Source organism: Oncorhynchus gorbuscha, unplaced genomic scaffold (genome assembly GCF_021184085.1).
Source record: "Oncorhynchus gorbuscha isolate QuinsamMale2020 ecotype Even-year unplaced genomic scaffold, OgorEven_v1.0 Un_scaffold_2234, whole genome shotgun sequence".
NCBI lineage: Eukaryota > Metazoa > Chordata > Actinopteri > Salmoniformes > Salmonidae > Oncorhynchus > Oncorhynchus gorbuscha.
The window spans coordinates 65,001-82,030 of record NW_025746799.1 but is presented as its reverse complement, the minus strand read 5'-3'; the positions used below and the strand labels follow the sequence as shown (position 1 = coordinate 82,030).

The 17,030-nt window shown below is 46.2% G+C and overlaps 1 protein-coding gene across 1 annotated transcript in view; it reads left to right on the top strand.

The window, feature by feature from the left end:
• The first annotated feature begins 859 nt into the window (after nucleotides 1–859).
• Nucleotides 860–17,030, top strand: part of LOC124025380 (caskin-1-like) — a 20,084-nt gene continuing 3,913 nt past the window's right edge. The window contains exons 1-6 of the mRNA XM_046338869.1: nucleotides 860–1,294; nucleotides 3,926–4,026; nucleotides 4,215–4,339; nucleotides 4,451–4,529; nucleotides 15,333–15,832; nucleotides 15,918–16,203. Of these exons, the coding sequence (XP_046194825.1) occupies nucleotides 860–1,294; nucleotides 3,926–4,026; nucleotides 4,215–4,339; nucleotides 4,451–4,529; nucleotides 15,333–15,832; nucleotides 15,918–16,203 (1,526 nt within the window). The remainder of the gene's footprint in view (nucleotides 1,295–3,925; nucleotides 4,027–4,214; nucleotides 4,340–4,450; nucleotides 4,530–15,332; nucleotides 15,833–15,917; nucleotides 16,204–17,030) is intronic.

The window sequence follows — 17,030 nt, the reverse complement described above, 5'->3', positions numbered from 1 at the left end:
TTAAAATGACACAGAGAGACAGATTATCAGAGATATATTAAAGGACACAGAGAGACAGATTATCAGAGATGTTCTAAGGGTACCATGTATTAAAGCAATATCAAGACTCCAAACACCCGAGGAACACCTTCAATTTTAGAGGGATGGTTTAGACATCACCAAGCTGGTAGGAGATAGACATCACCAAGCTGGTAGGAGATAGACATCACCAAGCTGGTAGGAGATAGACATCACCAAGCTGGTAGGAGATAGACATCACCAAGCTGGTAGGAGATAGACATCACCAAGCTGGTAGGAGATAGACATCACCAAGCTGGTAGGAGATAGACACCACCAGTCTAACGGCCTCACTCTGTGTCTCTCTCTCGCTCTGTCTCTGTCTCTCTCAACCTCTCGCTGTGTCTCTCTCGCTCTCTCTGTTTGTCTCTCTCTCTCTCTCTTTCTCTCTCAGGCCACCAAAAGAAGATGATGTTAGCAGTGAGGAGACTGGGAAGTTCCAGAGAGGAGAGAGTATCTCTCAGCCTTCTACCCCTCCTTCTGGCTCTACCCTCCATCTGGCTCCACCCCTCCTTCTGGCTCCACCCTCCATCCTCCTCCACCCTCCCCTCTACCCCACTCCCCTCCACTGGGAGGGGTCAGAGGCCCCCCTCACTAAACCCCGGCCAGGGATTGAGTCCCCAACACACACACACCCCCCACCTCACACTCCCACCAAGACCCACAAGGCTCGAGCCCACCCTCCACCCAGCCCCGCCAGCTGATTCGCCAGTCCAAGAAGGGGGTGTGTCTGTTCCTTTACTCTGTCTGCCAATGGAGGAGGAGCATCGGCGAACTCACAGCCTGATTGGCTACTCGGGTAATGGCCGATGCCCTCTCGGTTACAGACTTCGCACCGAGATACGCCACGGTCTGCCGCAGCAGCTCGGCTCAACGCTCCGACCCCAATGACGCAACTGTCAACCGCAGCCAATCATCAGTCACGCTGCGGCCCAGGAGGAAAGGCCGGCCCCCGACTCCGCCGAAACGGTCGTGTTCCTCCATCTCCGGGGGCGACGGGCTGGGGGAGGGGCTGGGGGTAGTAGGGATCAGGGAGAGGAGAGCCAGCGACTGTGGAGGGCTGGCGGAGAGGAGGGGGGAGGGGGGGCTGGTGAGGTCAGAGGGGGCGGGGGGGAGCGTCCGGAGCATCGCCGCCATGTTGGAGACATCGATGGGAGGAGTTGGTCCTGGAGGGGGAGGGGCCAAGACCCTGCCCAGAACCATGGGAGGCAGAGGCAGCTACCTCAACCCTACACAGGTCTGTCTGTCTGTCTGTCTGTCTGTCTGTCTGTCTGTCTGTCTGTCTGTCTGTCTGTCTGTCTGTCTGTCTGTCTGTCTGTCTGTCTGTCTGTCTGTCTGTCTGTCTGTCTGTCTGTCTGTCTGTCTGTCTGTCTGTCTGTCTGTCTTCAACACCCACCATCTCATGTTCAGATACAATAAACCTGAAACATTTTTCATCTCTGACAAATGAAGCAAATTGATTGCACCCAAATTGGCCATTTTAATGAATAGGATTAATGTAGGACCCAACATCTGATTGGTCTGTTCCTACCGCTAACCAGGCATGGTCAAAGCCCCCTCTGGGGTCAAAGCCTGTCCCTAGGGTCAAAGCCCCCAACCCTCTCATGCCCCCTACCCTAGGGGTCAAAAACCCTAGGGGTCAAACACCCTATTTTCAGCTCTGACAAACCCTGAAGTCAAAGCCCTACCCAAAAGCCCATTTTAGAGGAATAGCCCCCTACCAGGGGTCAAAGCCCAACATCTGATTGGACAAAGCCCCCTCCCTACCAAAGCCCTAACCAGGGGTCAAAGCCCCCAACCCTAGAGGTCAAAGCCCCTACCCTAGGGGTCAAAGCCCCCAACCCTAGGGGTCAAAGCACCCTACCCTAGCGGTTAAAGCCCCAACCCTAGGGGTCAAAGCCCCCTACCCTAGGGGTCAAAGCCCTCCCTACCTTAGAGGTCAAAGCCCCTACCCTAGGGGGTCAAAGCCCCCTACCCTAGGGTTCAAAGCCCCCTACCCTAGGGGTCAAAGCCCCGTACCTAGGGTTCAAAGGACCCAACCCTAGGGGGTCAAAGCCCCCCTACCCTAGGGTCAAAGCCCCTACCCTAGGGGTCAAAACCCCCAACCCTAGGGGTCAAAGCCCCTACCCTAGGGTTCAAAGGACCCAACCCTAGGGGTCAAAGCCCTCTAACCTAGGGGTAAATCCCATCCACAGATCCCTACCCTAGGGGTCAAAGCCACCTACCCTAGGGGTCAAAGCCCCTACCCTAGAGGTCAAAGCCCCAACCCTAGGGGTCAAAGTCCCCTACCCTAGGGGTCAATCCCACCCACAGACCCCTACCCTAGGGGTCAAAGCTCCCTACCCTAGAGGTCAAAGGACCCAACCCTAGGGGTCAAAGCCCTCTACCCTAGGGGTCAATCCCACCCACAGACCCCTACCCTAGGGTCAAAGCACCCAACCCTAGGGGTCAAAGCCCCAAACCCTAGGGGTCAATCCCACCCACAGACCCCTACCCTAGGGGTCAATCCCACACACAGACCCCTACCCTAGTCCAATGCCACCCACAGACCCTACCCCTAGGCCAATCCCACCCACAGACTCCTACCCTAGGGGCCAAACCCACCCACAGACCCCTAACCCTAGGCCAATCCCACCCACAGACTCCTACCCTAGGGGCCAAACCCACCCACAGACCCTACCCTAGGGGCCACCCTAGGGACCAATCCCGCCCACAGACCCCTAACCTAGGGACCAATCCCACCCACAGACCCCTACCCTAGGGGCCAAACCCACAGACCCCTACCCTAGGGGCCAATCCCGCCCACAGGCCCTTACCCTAGGGGCCAATCCCGCCCACAGACCCCTAACCTAGGGACCAATCCCGCCCACAGACCCCTACCCTAGGGGCCAATCCCACCCACAGACCCCTACCCTAGGGGCCAATCCCACCCACAGACCCCTACCCTAGGCCAATCCCACCCACAGAACCCTACCCTAGGGGCCAATCCCACCCACAGACCCCTACCCTAGGGGCCAATCCTGCCCACAGACCCCTACCCTAGGGGCCAATCCCGCCCACAGACCCCTACCCTAGGGGCCAATCCCGCCCACAGACCCTACCCTAGGGGCCAATCCCACCCACAGAACCTACCCTAGGGGCCAATCCCACCCACAGAACCTACCCTAGGGACCAATCCCACCCACAGACCCCTACCCTAGGGGCCAATCCCACCCACAGACCCCTATCCTAGGGGCCAATCCCACCCACAGACCCCCTACCCTAGGGGCCAATCCCACCCACAGACCCTATCCTAGGGGCCAATCCCACCCACAGACCCCTACCCTAGGGGACAATCCCACCCACAGACCCTACCCTAGGGGCCAATCCCACCCACAGACCCCTATCCTAGGGGCCAATCCCACCCACAGACCCCTACCCTATGGGGCCAATCCCGCCCCAACGGCTCATGTGTAATCGTCGCCAGGCCGGGTCAGGTGGTCTGGGGTCTCATGTGTAATCATCGCCAGGCCAGGTCAGGTGGTCTCGGGTCTCATGTGTAATGTGTGTATAATCTGCCAGGTTAGTCCGGCGGCGTTGCGTTGCCAGGCCGGGTCAGGTGTTCTGGGGTCTCATGTGTAATCATCGCCAGGCCGGGTCAGGTGTTCTGGGGTCTCATGTGTAATCGTCGCCAGGCCGGGTCAGGTGTTCTGGGGTCTCATGTGTAATCATCGCCAGGCCGGGTCAGGTGGTCTGGGGTCTCATGTGTAATCGTCGCCAGGCCGGGTCAGGTGGTCTGGGGTCTCATGTGTAATCGTCGCCAGGCCGGGTCAGGTGGTCTGGGGTCTCATGTGTAATAGTAATGTGTAATGTGTGTATAATCCGCCAGTTTAGTCCGGGGCGGCGTTACGTCGCCAGGCCGGGTCAGGTGGTCTGGGGTCTCATGTGTAATCGTCGCCAGGCCGGGTCAGGTGGTCTGGGGTCTCATGTGTAATCATCGCCAGGCCGGGTCAGGTGGTCTGGGGTCTCATGTGTAATCGTGTGCCAGGCCGGGTCAGGTGGTCTGGGGTCTCATGTGTAATGTGTGTATAATCCGGCAGGTTAGTCCGGCGGCGCGCGCCGCCAGGCCGGGTCAGGTGGTCTGGGGTCTCATGTGTAATGTGTGTATAATCCGGCAGGTTAGTCCGGCGGCGCTGCGCCGCCAGGCCGGGTCAGGTGGTCTGGGGTCTCATGTGTAATGTGTGTATAATCCGGCAGGTTAGTCCGGCGGCGTTGCCCGCCAGGCCGGGTCAGGTGGTCTCGGGTCTGATGATGATATCATGAATCGCCGTCGGACCATCAGCGGTCCGCTCACCGACCAGACAGACTCCGCCCAGATCCAGTCCCCCAGCGGCAACACACTGAGCTACGCCAGAACCCCGCCCACGCTCCACGGTCGTCACGCCGACAGGAGAAGGGCTTATTACGGATGGAACAGCGACCATCAACCGAAGGTTCATCAGTCTAACTCTACCAGTCTAACTCTACCAGTCTAACTCTATCTAGTCTAACTCTACCAGTCTAACTCAGTCTAACTCTACCAGTCTAACTCTATCAGTCTAACTCTATCAGTCTAACTCTACCAGTCTAACTCTACCAGTCTAACTCTATCAGTCTACAGTCTAACTCTACCAGTCTAACTCTAACTCAGTCTAACTCAGTCTAACTCTATCAGTCTAAGTCTAACTCTATCAGTCTATCAGTCTAACTCTACCAGTCTAACTAATCAGTCTATCAGTCTAACTCTATCAGTCTAACTCTACCAGTCTAACTCTATCAGTCTAACTCTATCAGTCTAACTCTACCAGTCTAACTCTATCAGTCTAACTCTAGTCTAACTCTATCAGTCTAACTCTACCAGTCTATCAGTCTAACTCTATCAGTCTAACTCTACCAGTCTAACTAACTCTACCAGTCTAACTCTATCAGTCTAACTCTAGTCTATCAGTCTAACTCTATCAGTCTAACTCTAGTCTAACTCTAGTCTAACTAACTCTACCAGTCTAACTCTACCAGTCTATCAGTCTAACTCTACCAGTCTAACTCTATCAGTCTAAGTCTAACTCTATCAGTCTATCAGTCTAACTCTACCAGTCTAACTCAGTCTAACTCTATCAGTCTAACTCTACAGTCTAACTCTACCAGTCTATCTCTATCAGTCTAACTCTATCAGTCTATCAGTCTAACTCTACCAGTCTAACTCTACCAGTCTATCAGTCTAACTCTACCAGTCTACCAGTCTAACTCTACCAGTCTAACTCTACCAGTCTAACTCTACCAGTCTAACTCTACCAGTCTATCAGTCTAACTCTATCAGTCTAACTCTACCAGTCTAACTCAGTCTAACTCTATCAGTCTAACTCTACCAGTCTAACTCTATCAGTCTAACTCTACCAGTCAGTATCAGTCTAACTCTACCAGTCTAACTCTAACTCTATCAGTCTAACTCTACCAGTCTAACTCTACCAGTCTAACTCTATCAGTCTAACTCTATCAGTCTAACTCTACCAGTCTAACTCTACCAGTCTATCAGTCTAACTCTATCAGTCTAACTCTACCAGTCTAACTCTACCAGTCTAACTCTACCAGTCTAACTCTACCAGTCTAACTCTATCAGTCTATCAGTCTAACTCTACCAGTCTAACTCTATCAGTCTAACTCTATCAGTCTAACTCTACCAGTCTAACTCTACCAGTCTAACTCTACCAGTCTAACTCTATCAGTCTAACTCTACCAGTCTAACTCTACCAGTCTAACTCTACCAGTCTAACTCTATCAGTCTAACTCTATCAGTCTAACTCTATCAGTCTAACAGTCTCTACCAGTCTAACTCTATCAGTCTAACTCTATCAGTCTAACTCTAACTCTATCAGTCTAACTCTACCAGTCTATCAGTCTAACTCTATCAGTCTAACTCTAGTCTAACTCTATCAGTCTAACTCTATCAGTCTAACTCTAGTCTAACTCTACTAACTCTATCAGTCTAACTCTACCAGTCTAACTCTACCAGTCTAAGTCTAACTCTACCAGTCTAACTAATATCAGTCTAACTCTACCAGTCTAACTCTACAGTCAGTCTAACTCTACCAGTCTAACTCTACCAGTCTACTCTCTACCAGTCTAACTCTACCAGTCTAACTCTACTAGTCTAACTCTATCAGTCTAACTCTACAGTCAGTCTAACTCTATCCAGTCTAACTCTATCAGTCTAGTCTAACTCTATCAGTCTAACTCTACCAGTCTAACTCTATCAACTCTATCAGTCTAACTCTATCAGTCTAACTCTATCTAACTCTACCAGTCTATCAGTCTAACTCTACCAGTCTAACTCTACCAGTCTATCAGTCTAACTCTATCAGTCTAACTCTATCAGTCTAACTCTAACTCTATCAGTCTAACTCTACCAGTCTAACTCTACCAGTCTAACTCACTCTAACTCTATCAGTCTAACTCAGTCTAACTCTAGTCTAACTAACTAACTCTCTACCAGTCTAACTCTACCAGTCTAACTCTAACTCTATCAGTCTAACTCTACCAGTCTAACTCTATCAGTCTAACTCTTTCAGTCTAACTCTATCAGTCTAACTCTACAGTCTAACTCTACCAGTCTAACTCTATCAGTCTAACTCTACTCAGTCTAACTCTACCAGTCTAACTCTATCAGTCTAACTCTATCAGTCTAACTCTATCAGTCTAACTCTACCAGTCTAACTCTACCAGTCTAACTCTACCAGTCTACCAGTCAGTCTAACTCTAGTCTAACTCTATCAGTCTAACTCTATCAGTCTAACTCAGTCTAACTCTACCAGTCTAACTCTATCAGTCTAACTCTACCAGTCTAACTCTACCAGTCTAACTCTACCAGTCTAACTCAGTCTAACTCTATCAGTCTAACTCTATCAGTCTAACTCTACCAGTCTAACTCTATCAGTCTAACTCTACCAGTCTAACTCTACCAGTCTAACTCTACCAGTCTAACTCTACCAGTCTAAACTCTATCAGTCTCTATCAGTCTAACTCTACCAGTCTAACTCTATCAGTCTAACTCTATCAGTCTAACTCTACCAGTCTAACTCTAGTCTAACTCTATCAGTCTAACTCTACCAGTCTAACTCTAACCAGTCTAACTAACTCTATCAGTCTAACTCTATCAGTCTAACTCTAGTCTAACTCTATCAGTCTATCAGTCTAACTCTACCAGTCTAACTCTATCAGTCTAACTCTACCAGTCAGTCTAACTCTATCAGTCTAACTCTACCAGTCTAACTCTATCAGTCTAGTCTAACTCTATCAGTCTATCAGTCTAACTCTATCAGTCTAACTCTATCAGTCTAACTCTATCAGTCTAACTCTACAGTCTAGTCTAACTCTATCAGTCTAACTCTACTATCAGTCTAACTCTACCAGTCTAACTCTACCAGTCTAACTCTATCAGTCTAACTCTATCAGTCTAACTCTACCAGTCTAACTCTATCAGTTACTAACTCTATCAGTCTATCAGTCTAACTCTATCAGTCTAACTCTACCAGTCTAACTCTACCAGTCTAACTCTATCAGTCTAACTCTATCAGTCTATCAGTCTAACTCTACCAGTCTAGTCTAACTCTATCAGTCTAACTCTACCAGTCTAACTCTATCAGTCTAACTCTATCAGTCTATCAGTCTAACTCTATCAGTCTAACTCTATCAGTCTAACTCTAACTCTATCATCAGTCTAACTCTATCAGTCTAACTCTATCAGTCTAACTCTATCAGTCTAACTCTATCAGTCTACCAGTCTATCTCTATCAGTCTAACTCTATCAGTCTAACTCTATCAGTCTATCAGTCTAACTCTATCAGTATAACTCTATCAGTCTAACTCTACCAGTCTATCTCTATCAGTCTAACTCTATCAGTCTACCAGTCTAACTCTATCAGTCTAACTCTATCAGTCTAACTCTACCAGTCTAACTCTATCAGTCTACCAGTCTAACTCTATCAGTCTAACTCTATCAGTCTACCAGTCTAACTCTATCAGTCTAACTCTATCAGTCTAACTCTATCAGTCTACCAGTCTAACTCTATCAGTCTACCAGTCTAACTCTACCAGTCTAACTCTATCAGTCTACCAGTCTAACTCTACCAGTCTAACTCTATCAGTCTACCAGTCTAACTCTATCAGTCTAACTCTATCAGTCTACCAGTCTAACTCTATCAGTATAACTCTATCAGTCTAACTCTATCAGTCTACCAGTCTAACTCTACCAGTCTAACTCTACCAGTCTACCAGTCTAACTCTATCAGTCTAACTCTATCAGTCTACCAGTCTAACTCTATCAGTCTACCTCTATCAGTCTAACTCTACCAGTCTAACTCTACCAGTCTAACTCTATCAGTCTAACTCTACCAGTCTAACTCTATCAGTCTAACTCTATCAGTCTAACTCTACCAGTCTAACTCTATCAGTCTACCTCTACCAGTCTATCAGTCTAACTCTACCAGTCTAACTCTATCAGTCTATCAGTCTACCAGTCTAACTCTACCAGTCTATCTCTACCAGTCTAACTCTATCAGTCTATCAGTCTAACTCTACCAGTCTAACTCTATCAGTCTACCAGTCTAACTCTACCAGTCTAACTCTACCAGTCTATCAGTCTAACTCTACCAGTCTATCTCTATCAGTCTAACTCTACCAGTCTATCTCTATCAGTCTAACTCTATCAGTCTAACTCTACCAGTCTAACTCTACCAGTCTAACTCTACCAGTCTATCAGTCTAACTCTACCAGTCTATCAGTCTAACTCTATCAGTCTACCAGTCTAACTCTACCAGTCTATCTCTATCAGTCTAACTCTATCAGTCTAACTCTACCAGTCTAACTCTACCAGTCTAACTCTACCAGTCAGTCTAACTCTACCAGTCTATCAGTTTAACTCTAAGTCTAACTCTATCAGTCTAACTCTATCAGTCTATCCAGTCTAACTCTACCAGTCTATCTCTATCAGTCTAACTCTATCAGTCTAACTCTACCAGTCTAACTCTACCAGTCTAACTCTACCAGTCTATCAGTCTAACTCTACCAGTCTAACTCTATCAGTCTAACTCTACCAGTCTAACTCTACCAGTCTATCAGTTTAACTCTACCAGTCTAACTCTATCAGTCTAACTCTATCAGTCTATCAGTTTAACTCTACCAGTCTAACTCTATCAGTCTAACTCTATCAGTCTACCAGTCTAACTCTACCAGTCTAACTCTATCAGTCTATCTCTACCAGTCTAACTCTACCAGTCTAACTCTATCAGTCTATCTCTATCAGTCTAACTCTACCAGTCTAACTCTACCAGTCTAACTCTATCAGTCTACCAGTCTATCTCTATCTCTATCAGTCTAACTCTACCAGTCTAACTCTACCAGTCTAACTCTACCAGTCTATCAGTCTAACTCTACCAGTCTAACTCTACCAGTCTAACTCTATCAGTCTATCAGTCTAACTCTATCAGTCTAACTCTATCAGTCTAACTCTATCAGTCTACCAGTCTAACTCTACCAGTCTATCTCTATCAGTCTAACTCTATCAGTCTAACTCTACCAGTCTAACTCTACCAGTCTAACTCTACCAGTCTATCAGTTTAACTCTACCAGTCTAACTCTATCAGTCTACCAGTCTAACTCTACCAGTCTATCTCTATCAGTCTAACTCTATCAGTCTAACTCTACCAGTCTAACTCTACCAGTCTATCAGTCTAACTCTACCAGTCTAACTCTATCAGTCTAACTCTACCAGTCTAACTCTACCAGTCTATCAGTTTAACTCTACCAGTCTAACTCTATCAGTCTAACTCTATCAGTCTATCAGTTTAACTCTACCAGTCTAACTCTATCAGTCTAACTCTATCAGTCTACCAGTCTAACTCTACCAGTCTAACTCTATCAGTCTATCTCTACCAGTCTAACTCTACCAGTCTAACTCTATCAGTCTAACTCTACCAGTCTAACTCTACCAGTCTAACTCTATCAGTCTACCAGTCTATCTCTATCTCTATCAGTCTAACTCTACCAGTCTAACTCTACCAGTCTAACTCTACCAGTCTATCAGTCTAACTCTACCAGTCTAACTCTACCAGTCTAACTCTATCAGTCTATCAGTCTAACTCTATCAGTCTAACTCTATCAGTCTAACTCTATCAGTCTAACTCTATCAGTCTAACTCTATCAGTCTATCAGTCTAACTCTATCAGTCTAACTCTATCAGTCTAACTCTACCAGTCTATCAGTCTAACTCTACCAGTCTATCAGTTTAACTCTACCAGTCTAACTCTATCAGTCTAACTCTATCAGTCTACCAGTCTAACTCTACCAGTCTATCTCTATCAGTCTAACTCTACCAGTCTAACTCTACCAGTCTAACTCTACCAGTCTAACTCTACCAGTCTATCAGTCTAACTCTACCAGTCTAACTCTATCAGTCTAACTCTACCAGTCTAACTCTACCAGTCTATCAGTTTAACTCTACCAGTCTAACTCTATCAGTCTATCAGTTTAACTCTACCAGTCTAACTCTATCAGTCTAACTCTATCAGTCTATCTCTACCAGTCTAACTCTACCAGTCTAACTCTACCAGTCTAACTCTATCAGTCTATCTCTATCAGTCTAACTCTACCAGTCTAACTCTACCAGTCTAACTCTATCAGTCTACCAGTCTATCTCTATCTCTATCAGTCTAACTCTACCAGTCTAACTCTACCAGTCTAACTCTACCAGTCTATCAGTCTAACTCTACCAGTCTAACTCTACCAGTCTAACTCTATCAGTCTATCTCTACCAGTCTAACTCTACCAGTCTAACTCTACCAGTCTAACTCTATCAGTCTATCTCTATCAGTCTAACTCTACCAGTCTAACTCTACCAGTCTAACTCTATCAGTCTACCAGTCTATCTCTATCTCTATCAGTCTAACTCTACCAGTCTAACTCTACCAGTCTAACTCTACCAGTCTATCAGTCTAACTCTACCAGTCTAACTCTACCAGTCTAACTCTATCAGTCTATCAGTCTAACTCTATCAGTCTAACTCTATCAGTCTAACTCTATCAGTCTAACTCTATCAGTCTAACTCTATCAGTCTAACTCTATCAGTCTATCAGTCTAACTCTATCAGTCTAACTCTATCAGTCTAACTCTATCAGTCTAACTCTATCAGTCTAACTCTATCAGTCTAACTATTATATATGTTATTATTATTATTAATATATGCCATTTAGCAGACGCTTTTATCCAAAGCGACTTACAGTCATGTGTGCATACATTCTACGTATGGGTGGTCCCGGGGATCGAACCCACTACCCTGGCGTTACAAGCGCCATGCTCTACCAACTGAGCTACAGAATGACTACTACTAGCTACTCTATCAGTCTAACTCTATCAGTCTAACTCTATCAGTCTAACTCTATCAGTCTAACTCTATCAGTCTAACTCTACTCGTCTAACTCTATCAGTCTAACTCTATCAGTCTAACTCTACCAGTCTATCTCTATCAGTCTAACTCTACCAGTATAACTCTACCAGTCTAACTCTACTAGTCTAACTCTATCAGTCTAACTCTACCAGTCTAACTCTACCAGTCTATCAGTCTAACTCTACCAGTCTAACTCTATCAGTCTAACTCTACCAGTATAACTCTACCAGTCTATCAGTCTAACTCTACCAGTCTAACTCTACCAGTCTAACTCTATCAGTCTAACTCTACCAGTCTAACTCTATCAGTCTAACTCTACCAGTCTATCTCTATCAGTCTAACTCTACCAGTCTAACTCTACCAGTCTATCAGTCTAACTCTATCAGTCTATCTCTATCAGTCTAACTCTATCAGTCTAACTCTACCAGTCTAACTCTACCAGTCTAACTCTATCAGTCTAACTCTACTAGTATAACTCTACCAGTCTAACTCTACTAGTCTAACTCTATCAGTCTAACTCTACCAGTCTAACTCTACCAGTCTATCAGTCTAACTCTATCAGTCTAACTCTACCAGTCTATCTCTACCAGTCTAACTCTACCAGTCTATCAGTCTAACTCTATCAGTCTATCTCTATCAGTCTAACTCTATCAGTCTAACTCTATCAGTCTAACTCTATCAGTCTAACTCTACCAGTATAACTCTACCAGTCTAACTCTACCAGTCTAACTCTACCAGTATAACTCTACCAGTCTATCTCTATCAGTCTAACTCTATCAGTCTAACTCTACCAGTCTAACTCTACCAGTCTATCTCTATCAGTCTAACTCTACCAGTCTAACTCTATCAGTCTATCAGTCTAACTCTATCAGTCTAACTCTATCAGTCTAACTCTACTAGTCTATCAGTCTACCAGTCTAACTCTATCAGTCTAACTCTACCAGTCTAACTCTACCAGTCTAACTCTATCAGTCTAACTCTACCAGTCTAACTCTATCAGTCTAACTCTACCAGTCTATCTCTATCAGTCTAACTCTACCAGTCTAACTCTACCAGTCTAACTCTACCAGTCTAACTCTATCAGTCTAACTCTATCAGTCTAACTCTACCAGTCTAACTCTACCAGTCTAACTCTATCAGTCTAACTCTACCAGTCTAACTCTACCAGTCTATCAGTCTAACTCTATCAGTCTAACTCTACCAGTCTAACTCTACCAGTCTAACTCTACCAGTCTAACTCTATCAGTCTAACTCTATCAGTCTAACTCTATCAGTCTATCAGTCTAACTCTATCAGTCTAACTCTATCAGTCTATCAGTCTAACTCTACCAGTCTAACTCTACCAGTCTAACTCTACCAGTCTAACTCTATCAGTCTAACTCTATCAGTCTAACTCTATCAGTCTATCAGTCTATCTCTATCAGTCTAACTCTATCAGTCTATCTCTATCAGTCTAACTCTACCAGTCTATCAGTCTATCTCTATCAGTCTAACTCTACCAGTCTAACTCTACCAGTCTAACTCTATCAGTCTAACTCTATCTCTACCAGTCTATCAGTCTATCTCTATCAGTCTAACTCTACCAGTCTATCAGTCTATCTCTATCAGTCTAACTCTACCAGTCTATCAGTCTATCTCTATCAGTCTAACTCTACCAGTCTATCAGTCTAACTCTATCAGTCTAACTCTATCAGTCTAACTCTACTCGTCTAACTCTACTCGTCTAACTCTACCAGTCTAACTCTACTAGTCTAACTCTACCAGTCTAACCCTATCAGTCTAACTCTACCAGTCTATCAGTCTAACTCTATCAGTCTATCAGTCTAACTCTATCAGTCTAACTCTACCAGTCTAACTCTACCAGTCTAACTCTATCAGTCTATCAGTCTAACTCTACCAGTCTACCAGTCTAACTCTATCAGTCTAACTCTATCAGTCTAACTCTACCAGTCTATCAGTCTAACTCTATCAGTCTATCAGTCTAACTCTACCAGTCTATCAGTCTAACTCTACCAGTCTACCAGTCTAACTCTACTAGTCTAACTCTACTAGTCTAACTCTATCAGTCTAACTCTACCAGTCTAACTCTACCAGTCTAACTCTACTAGTCTAACTCTATCAGTCTAACTCTACCAGTCTAACTCTATCAGTCTAACTCTACCAGTCTATCAGTCTAACTCTATCAGTCTAACTCTACCAGTCTATCAGTCTAACTCTACCAGTCTATCAGTCTAACTCTATCAGTCTAACTCTACCAGTCTATCAGTCTAACTCTATCAGTCTATCAGTCTAACTCTATCAGTCTAACTCTACCAGTCTAACTCTACCAGTCTATCAGTCTATCTCTATCAGTCTAACTCTACCAGTCTATCAGTCTAACTCTACCAGTCTAACTCTATCAGTCTAACTCTACCAGTCTAACTCTATCAGTCTAACTCTACCAGTCTAACTCTACCAGTCTAACTCTATCAGTCTAACTCTATCAGTCTAACTCTATCAGTCTATCAGTCTAACTCTACCAGTCTAACTCTACCAGTCTATCAGTCTAACTCTACCAGTCTAACTCTACCAGTATAACTCTACCAGTCTATCAGTCTAACTCTATCAGTCTAACTCTATCAGTCTATCAGTCTAACTCTACCAGTCTAACTCTACCAGTCTATCAGTCTAACTCTACCAGTCTAACTCTACCAGTCTATCAGTCTAACTCTATCAGTCTATCAGTCTAACTCTACCAGTCTAACTCTACCAGTCTATCAGTCTAACTCTATCAGTCTAACTCTATCAGTCTATCAGTCTAACTCTATCAGTCTAACTCTACCAGTCTAACTCTATCAGTCTAACTCTACCAGTCTAACTCTATCAGTCTAACTCTACCAGTCTAACTCTACCAGTCTAACTCTATCAGTCTAACTCTATCAGTCTATCAGTCTAACTCTACCAGTCTAACTCTACCAGTCTATCAGTCTAACTCTACCAGTCTAACTCTACCAGTATAACTCTACCAGTCTAACTCTACCAGTCTAACTCTACCAGTATAACTCTACCAGTCTAACTCTACTCGTCTAACTCTACCAGTCTAACTCTATCAGTCTAACTCTACCAGTCTATCAGTCTATCTCTATCAGTCTAACTCTACCAGTCTATCAGTCTATCTCTATCAGTCTAACTCTACCAGTCTATCAGTCTAACTCTATCAGTCTAACTCTACCAGTCTAACTCTATCAGTCTATCAGTCTAACTCTACCAGTCTAACTCTACTAGTCTAACTCTATCAGTCTAACTCTATCAGTCTAACTCTATCAGTCTATCAGTCTAACTCTACCAGTCTAACTCTACTAGTCTAACTCTATCAGTCTAACTCTACCAGTCTAACTCTACCAGTCTAACTCTATCAGTCTAACTCTATCAGTCTAACTCTATCAGTCTATCAGTCTAACTCTTTCAGTCTAACTCTACCAGTCTAACTCTTTCAGTCTAACTCTATCAGTCTACCTCTACCAGTCTATCTCTATCAGTCTAACTCTACCAGTCTAACTCTACCAGTCTAACTCTACCAGTCTATCTCTATCAGTCTAACTCTACCAGTCTAACTCTACCAGTCTAACTCTACCAGTCTAACTCTATCAGTCTAACTCTACCAGTCTAACTCTACCAGTCTAACTCTACCAGTCTATCTCTACCAGTCTAACTCTACCAGTCTAACTCTACCAGTCTAACTCTATCAGTCTGTAACAGTTACAATTATATTTATCACTTTAACAGTTATACAGATTATAGTTGATTGACATATCTAAAAGTCAATCTGATTGGTGCCCAGGAGAAAGCCCCGCCCCCCCAACTATTCTGACGCAGAGAAGTTCCATCTGACGGAGACAGACACCATTCGGCGACGCCCACGCAGCAATGACCAATCAGACAACAGCACAACCAGCAGCAGCCAACCAGAGATTAGCACAACCAGCGTCGACCAACCAGCGAGCGCCATACCTGGCAGCGACCAACCAGAGAGCAGCAGGAAGAGCGTTGACCAACCAGAGAGCAGCATTGACCAATTGCATCGCAGCCAGTTGGCCCCCCAGCAGGTGAACGGAGGGGTCGACCAATCACACCGCATCATCCTGCGGATGCGGCCCGGGTCGGAGGCTGAGGGGGAGGTGGCCTCTCGCAGGGAGAGCTGTGATAGGCCAGAAGTCAGGAAACCGCTGAAGCCGCCGGTGTCGCCCAAACCCTCGATGGCGGCCGTGAGGAGACAGCAGCAGGACCCCCCCACCCCGACCAGACGCGTCCCCTTGCCTGGGCCTGAAGCTGACAGTCCTGGTGAGTTTAACCCTAATCCCTGACCCCTGACCTCTGAACCTAACTCACACCCCTGAACCATTTTTTTTCTCTGTTTTTTTTCCAGCAGATCCGAGGTGGATGCCTCCCCCAGTCTCCTTCAAACCCTGCCCTCCTCCCACCGGTCCTAAACCCACCAAACCCTCACTCTCCTCCCCCACCCCTCTCCCTAGACCTCTCCCTATCCCAGACACCCTCACCCCACCCTCCCTGTCCCCTGTCCCCCCCTACACCTCCTCCTCCTCTCCCACCACCAGCCCCTCCACTCCCCAGACCCCCTCCACCCCCGGTTCCACCCCCCACCCCGTCAAGCCTCCCCGCTCCTCTATTTCTGGCCTCTCTGTCGACCTGCTGCTGGGGAGGGAGGGGGAGGAGGTGGAGGAGGAGAAGAGAGTTGAGAGGAGGAGAGAGAAGGAGGAGGTGGAGGAGGAGAGGAGAGTTGAGAGAAGGAGAGAGGAGGAGGTGGAGGAGGAGAAGAGAGTTGAGAGGAGGAGAGAGAAGGAGGAGGTGGAGGAGGAGAAGAGAGTTGAGAGGAGGAGAGAGAAGGAGGAGGTGGAGGAGGAGAGGAGAGTTGAGAGAAGGAGAGAGGAGGAGGTGGAGGAGGAGAGGAGAGTTGAGAGAAGGAGAGAGAAGGAGGAGGAGAGGAGAGTTGAAAGAAGGAGAGAGAAGGAGGAGGAGCAGACCAAGGAGGAGGCTCCAGCCCAAGTAGGGGAGGAGGAGGAAGAAGAGGAGGTGCATCATCTGAGGTTGGAGGAGACCAGCGCCTCCCTCGCTGCAGCTCTGGAAGCTGTGGAGCAGAAGATGAACCAGGATCACACACACAACCAGTGAGGAGACTCAGCACACACACACACACACACACACACACACACACACACACACACACACACACACACACACACACACACACACACACACACACACACACACACACACGCAACCAGTGAGGAGACACACACACACACTCACACACACACAACCAGTGAGGAGACACACACACACACTCACACACACACAACCAGTGAGGAGACACACACACACACACAACCAGTGAGGAGAGACACACACACACACACACACACAAAATCAGTGAGGAGACACACACACACACACACACAACCAGTGAGGAGAGACACACACACACACACACACAAAATCAGTGAGGAGACACACACACACA